At 41.9% G+C, this 6,892-nt stretch overlaps 1 protein-coding gene across 2 annotated transcripts; it reads left to right on the top strand.

Annotated features, from left to right (window-relative positions):
* Positions 1–842: 842 nt before the first annotated feature.
* Positions 843–6,734, top strand: fbxo16 (F-box protein 16). Of its 2 annotated transcripts, none has more exons than XM_061052565.1 (9): positions 843–940; positions 1,881–1,999; positions 2,524–2,559; positions 2,755–2,961; positions 3,076–3,240; positions 3,351–3,577; positions 4,632–4,743; positions 5,169–5,409; positions 6,442–6,734. In XM_061052565.1, exons 1-9 carry the CDS (start codon positions 928–930, stop codon positions 6,501–6,503), a joined length of 1,182 nt encoding a protein of 393 aa, XP_060908548.1. In that variant the 5' UTR covers positions 843–927; the 3' UTR covers positions 6,504–6,734. The 2 variants fall into 2 exon arrangements, with proteins under 2 accessions (XP_060908548.1, XP_060908550.1); XM_061052567.1 differs by having other exon boundaries at positions 876–1,002; positions 6,442–6,733.
* The last annotated feature ends 158 nt before the right edge of the window (positions 6,735–6,892 follow it).

Raw genomic sequence — 6,892 nt, 5'->3', positions numbered from 1 at the left:
TGAAGAGTATATCCTATGAATTTAACTACCAAACAATGTAATAAAAACATAAAATAAAATATAACTTTCAGATGCATTTCTCTTTAAAACATGAAGGCCTACTTTAACAATTTTAAATAGGCCTAAGTATGGCAATAACTCTTTTTTTAACGTGTTTTTCGTATTCTGCTTTGTGAAAATACATTTTAAACATTTTTGCCGTTGCGTGCAGATTAATTGTATTACTTTGAAGGTGCAGTGGCTCGTTTCCGGTCTTGCGCAGTGTGATTCTGTTTAACTTGATGATGCAGCCCTCCCTCTTTCTTCACAGCAGGTTTTCTGTCTTCTTTGAGCGCGACCGCCCATCCGAGGACGAGCAGGCCCTCTACATTTGAAATTTCAGAGAGTTTTAAAGCTGTGCCGGCTTTCAATCAGCTTAAATGTTTCATGAGTAGGTCAATAGCAGGTTTAAGTGAATAAATAGTGCATAAAAAGAAACAACGCTTACATCATAAATGAGGAATAGACACTAAAACGTATAGGCTAGGTCTACATTAACAATGAAAAGTTTCAAACATCTCAAATGTTAAACTCGTGAAGCATCAAATGTGTGACACTGTATTTCTGCAGTATCAGTGTATCGGGCAGATGGTCTTTGCAGCAGTTGCATCGTCAGGCCCACTGCACCGCATTTGTCATCATTAGAGCCAGTGACGCCTGCACACTGCACACACTCCACTGTGCTCAGCTTTGCAGCACCCCCCTCTGTGTGTGACAGGCTGTGACAGCCAGCCCATGTATGGAGAGTATACTCAGTAGGGTTTCTATGGAAACAAGTAAACTGTGCAGGGGAAATGGGAAGAAGTAGAGAGGAGAGTGAGGAGACCGTCCAGAGTATGCACACATAGAGTTTATTTATTAGTTGGATTTATTTCCTTCTGCCAGCAGATGAAAACTGATGGTGAGTTAAACACCAGAGGAGTCTGTTCTGAGCGCTGATACAAACTGGAGGGCTAGTTTGAGGTCAGTTTGACTCTAAACTTTATTGTTTGTTCGTTTTAACATTTGCTTTTACAGTACAAGATGCATGTTTGTTTATTCTCACTTAAAGAAAGGTATAGGTGCAAGACATTCAGCAATACTGTGTAAATGAATGTTATTGTATTATAGCACTGGTTCCCAAAGTGGGGGAGACACTGTTAGGGGGGGTCGCTAGATTCCTTCCAAAAACATGTTAAAATGGAAAATGGTTTAAAATTGCATATTTCACCCATTAATTTGAAAATATATACAAAAAAGTAGTTTCTTACGATAAATTACAAAAATAATATGATGGTGTTTGGGCTATGCGGTGTTCTAATGTCAGTGTTTGAACCGCCTCCAGGGACAATGGGGGTCCCCAGTCTCTATCACCGTTATATTGAGGGTCATGGGCTGAAAAGTTTGGGAACCCTTGTAGTATAGTATGTTTACTCCATGCAAGGATGGCAGTAGTTCAGTCTAGGAGGGTCGCCAGTTCAAGTCCCGGTGCGGACCGAATCTGGAAATTGGTCTGGTAGCTTGAGGATTGCCAGTTCACTTACTGAGCACTGCCAATGTACCTTTAAGCAAGACACAGAACCCAAGCCACCAGCTCAGCGGTGCTCACTGTGGGCAGCCCACTCACTCAGACATCTCTCCATTAGTGCATGTCCATAGGATCCTGTTTGTTCATGTGTATGTATTTCAGCCTATGTGTGTAGCATGTTCAACAACAGTGAGTTGTCACACAAGAGTGTGAAGTTAGAAGACTGAGCCTGAAAATGTTCATACAGATCCTGTTATGGTGCTCACAGTTGCTCTGATGTAAAGAGTCATTGAAAACCAACCAATGTGCCATGTTGTGTTTTATCATTCATCAGCTTTACAGAGCGATCACCCAAAGATGCCACGTGCACTGAGGCCTTCTGCACACTGTGCTAAGATGCAGACCGCACTGAGCACCTGGACTCCTATGAACCACCCGCTGTCCAACAGTAAGGTGAGATCAACTCATCTACTCTGATGAACAGGTTCCTCAGCAAAAAGAAAGCTGTTCACACAAACATAAAGTTAAAGTTTGTATTCCTGCAATGGAAGAACAAGATATCAGAAACCTTATTCTAGTAAAAGTTTGAATACCAAACAGTGAAAACACGTCATTAGGAGTAGAAGTACAGATGGAAAATTGCATAAAGCAAGATAAAAACTAAGATTAAGATTAAGATTTACCTTTATTGATCCCCGCAAGGGGAAATTTCAGTTTTAGCAGTTTTAACAATAAGTTGGCCCCTGTGACTGAAGTGTAAACATCAGAAAGTACTGATGAATGTATGTGGAAGAATCATTTTGTTGTAGCTGGATTACTTAATAAGAATTAAGTACAATCCAGGTATTCCCAAAAGGAAGATAAACCCGAGGGGTGTTTGGATAAATAATTGGACTAAAGAGTAGAAAAAAAATAAGGTTCTCATACATTTGTTTGTCCTTTTTTTCTTATTCTTACTACTTTCTCTTCTTTCTTAGGTGTTTGAAGAGAGGCGGAACCTTCTGGCAAAGTGGGTATGTATAAAGCTGATATGTTGAGATCCACTGAATTAGCTGATGCTTCTTTACTGTGCAGAGAGCTCAGTCAAGTAAATCTCTGAGTGTTATAAAAATCACTCTTTGTGCATATTTTGTGAAACACATGTCATCAAGCACATTTCAGCTGAAACAGTGAATGCAAAATGATTCTGTTCTCTTTCTCTTCATGAGTTTGACAAGTGGTCTGACAGCCAAAGGAGGGCAGTGCTGCAGGACTTTGTGCTGAGCTGTTCCGTACATCAGCTGAGGTTCCTGAGCCTCAGTGTGAGCAGGCGGCTCCCCCTGCAGGCCGCAGACTTCACCTGCCTGCTTCCCAGAGCACTCTGCCTCTACCTCTTCTCCTTCCTGGACCCACGCAGCCTCTGTCGATGTGCTCGGGTACACACACAGTGATCATTTATATATCTGGATGCCTCCACTGTCTCTGAGCCAGCTGAAGCTCCTGGCCTCTAAAACATGCTCAGTCTTAGCGTTTATCTTCTCTGTGAGCAGGTGAGCTGGCACTGGAAGAGCATCGTGGAACTGGACCAGCTATGGATGCCAAAGTGTGCGAGGCTCGGCTGGTGCATCACCTTCTCCCCCACACCATTGGAGCAGGGTGTCTGGAAGAGACACTACATCCTGTCTGTGCAGGAGCTGCGACTCACCTCGCTGCAGGTCTGAAGATCAGATCATCACTTTTTATGGTTTTATTTTCAAATAAGCAACAGTAAGGTGCAGGACAAACTTCTATAATGCTGCAGGACTATTTCTGCTTCCTCCTCCAGACTGGTGTGTCCCAGCAGCAGTATGTATCAGATGTCAGCAGTAGACCTGAAGATCTGTCGGAGGTGGATTTACTCAGTACAAAGCGTCCAGCATCGAGCACCCAGCCAATCAGAAGCATCTCCAGGAAGAAGCAGCTGACTGCACCTCCACCATGGAGAGATTCTGACCGACATCCTAAAGACACACTCCGCTTCAACTACTTAGACAACACAGAACAAGCACAAGTGTAAGATTATATTCAGATTCAGATTCTTCATTGTCCCACAAGGGGAAATTTGTTTTGCAGCAGGAGCACACAGAAGACAAGAAACACAAGGACAACAACAGAATCTACAGTAAATAATAATAAATAAAAAGTACAAAAAGTAAAGTAAAAAAAATCAGACAACAGAAATATAAAACAGTATAAAACATTGCAATATAATCGGTCAAGAGCTCATACCAAATAGGGAATCCCTACCAAGTTATTAAAGTGCAAAGTGGAGGTGTGCAACTGTGCAGTTCAAGTGCAAAAAGAGCAACCACAGGGCTAAATGTTATTTAATATATTCATTTGTAGGGAACATTAAGAGGGAGGAACCAATTAAAACCTGACCATTATGAAATCCATCCATCAGTCCATTAACCATACTGTGTTTTCCATTTGGGGTCGCGGGGAGCTGGAGCTGATCCCAGCCGTCATTGGGCGAGAGGCGGGGTACACCCTGGACTGATCACCAGTCAGTCACAGCCATTTATAAAATACAAGGAAAAAAACAAGTAACCAACAACACCCTTCAGGCAAAGTAAAAACAAAAAACTATTGACTGAACATTGTTTTGGTATTAATGGTACTAAATGAGGAATATTGTTGTGAAGTAAATTGTCACTTTAGGTCATTAAATTTGCCCTAACAGAACCAAATATTATGAATAAATCTAAGGCAGAGCATACAGAAAGTCTTTTGAGTCTTCACTGATTCTGGAGCCATCAGTTTTGTACTCTGACAGAGAGGAGAAAGAGACTCCTCTTGACACTGTTAACAGAAGAGCCTCATTTACCTGCACTCACACTACATCTGTGCTCTGTACACTATGTTATCTATGTGATGGTTATTAATTAGAAAAGAAAACTGTAAGGAGAAATCCCCAAAGTGTTGCTTTCTCATCAATGTTCCAAAGTGAGAACGAAAACGCAAATAAGTACATGTGGAAATAACTGCAGGAAAATAATAATGATAAATGATAAATTGTAACCCTTTAGAAAGTGTTGATCATTTTATTTCATTTTTCTCTCTGCAGGGAAATGAAAATCAGAGCCTCAACCTGCAGCACGAACATGTGGAAGCCATCCGACGGGAGCAAGACATCACTCTCTGAGGCAAACTACAAACTGCGCAAAGCTAAATCGCTGGTAAACCCCACGCTCCATTCATCATCAGTGGCATCATCCCACTGTGTCTGTGACCTCCTTGTGTGATTCAAAGGGAGCTGGTAAACGTGGAGGATTCCCTAGAGACTGTGCAACCAGCAGGCATCATGTTTTATGGAGCAGCGTTTTCACAGAGACGCATGCTAATGACGGGCTGCTCAGAGAGGGAGCTGATGGTGGGGCGAAGCCAAATGATGTTTGAGGGAGGGGAGAGGGAAGGGTGAAATAGAGGACACTGTGTCATTTATTATTCTGTCTTTGGTGAAACCATTACCAATTCATATCGCTGTCTGGGTACAAGAACTAACCCAAAACTCATAATATACACTTTCAATCTTGTAGTTTTTACACTATTTTTATTCTTCTATCAAAGTAACCTCTGACCTTTATCTCTCTCCTCCTCCTAGATGTTTCTCAGCTCTAACTACAACTCCCAGCATCCTCCTCTTCCTCCTTTTGAGACCCAATCTCGACCCTCTTTGGCAGCTAGCAGTCATGACCGCCCCATCACCAAGGAGACCACCAAGAACATGCTGCGTCTGGCCCAGTGGAATGCTGGGATACGTCCGGGGCCGGTGAGGACGGCGGTGCCCCAGCTGAGTGCGGAGGCGCTCAGGGCATCCCAGCGTTCCCACCGGAGTGCTCCCAGTAAGTGATCCCAGCTCCTGCACTCCTCTGGGCTGAATGTGATGTAACCACACAGCAAGAACTGTATCCAGGACAAACAATGAGTTTAAAATGACTGATTCAGCATGAAAAGTTGTAGACTGTAGTTTGTGACCCTATTAGAAATGTTTTATGTCTTCTTACTGAATCCTGAATGGAGCTAAATTATTTATCCTGAAGGTTTTAGAAAAGGCAAATTCATTTGAAGTTGTTTCATTTGCATTTAATTATGATGAAATATAATATGTACAGCCAAAGAAATAGGGTTGTTATAACTCTCTCCTTCTTTGGTCTTTTTATTGAAGTGTTGAGATTGAACAGATACGTTTGGCTTTGAGAATTATTACTTCCTTTAATGTCCAGAATTACATCAAGTATTTATTAAAAACTGTTTCCTACAAAATACTCCCTTTAAAAAAAGTGACATTTAAGGATTTCTTTAATTAAGGTTAAGTGGTGCAGATGGGCTAGCGGTTAGGTCGCGCCCCATGTGGCCATAGTCCTCCAAGCGCCCTGGTTCAAGTCCGACCTGCGGCTCCTTTCCCGTCATTCCCCTCTCCCGTTCCCCCATTTCATTCTCTATGTCCGATCAAATAAAGGCAAAAAGCCCCAAAATACAGATTAAAAAATAAAAAAAAGTGAAGTGATCCATGTGCTGTCGTGTGGGTGAAGGTTTTCAGTCATCCAGGTCTGGATAATTCAAGTTTCATCCAAAAGGCAACTGGATGTGAGTTTGATTTTTACCAGATCCAGTTGAATGCTTTAAAGATTCATATTTTTTGGCCATTTTTGTCTTTATTGGAGAGGACAGCTGAAGAGAGAGAGGAAATGTTGGGAGGAGAGAGTGGGGGCGATGACATGCAGCTGAGGTCAGATTCTAACCCACGGCTGCTGCGCCGTGGACCATGGCGCAAGTGAGATAATTGATGAATCTGTATTTATGATTTTTTTCTTGGCACTTTTAACCTACAGTAGACACGTCACTATTAAAGTGAATTCTTTTATGAATTCTAGGTAAACCATTGTTTCAGACGTGGACTGCTCCTCCATCACACACACAAGGAGGTGAAGGGTGAAGGACATCAGCACCATCAGGACGACATCCGGCTTCCAGGACAAGATTCAGAGCTGCAGCTCTTGTCAGAATGTAGCGTTATATAAAGTATATTAAACATGTACTGCATGGAATCCAAGCAGAAACCTCTGTTAAAAAATAAAGCCAGAAGTGCAAAAAAACTGCAGTTCCTGAAGTGTCCACTTGATGCTGGCTGCAAAAATCCAAGGAATCCCCTCTAGGTCCCATGTTCAGGTCACCATTCTTTTTTATTTACAGCAGATATTAACATGTTCACAGCCTGGTGAATAAACAACACATTTAGTATTAATAGATAATTACTTTATCGGTTCACACTGTATGGGCGTATCATTTATATTACTTATCCTTTTTTTTAATTAAGCCCACGAG

The sequence above is a fragment of the Labrus mixtus genome, chromosome 12 (genome assembly GCF_963584025.1).
Source record: "Labrus mixtus chromosome 12, fLabMix1.1, whole genome shotgun sequence".
NCBI lineage: Eukaryota > Metazoa > Chordata > Actinopteri > Labriformes > Labridae > Labrus > Labrus mixtus.
This window is presented reverse-complemented; position numbering and strand designations above follow the sequence as displayed.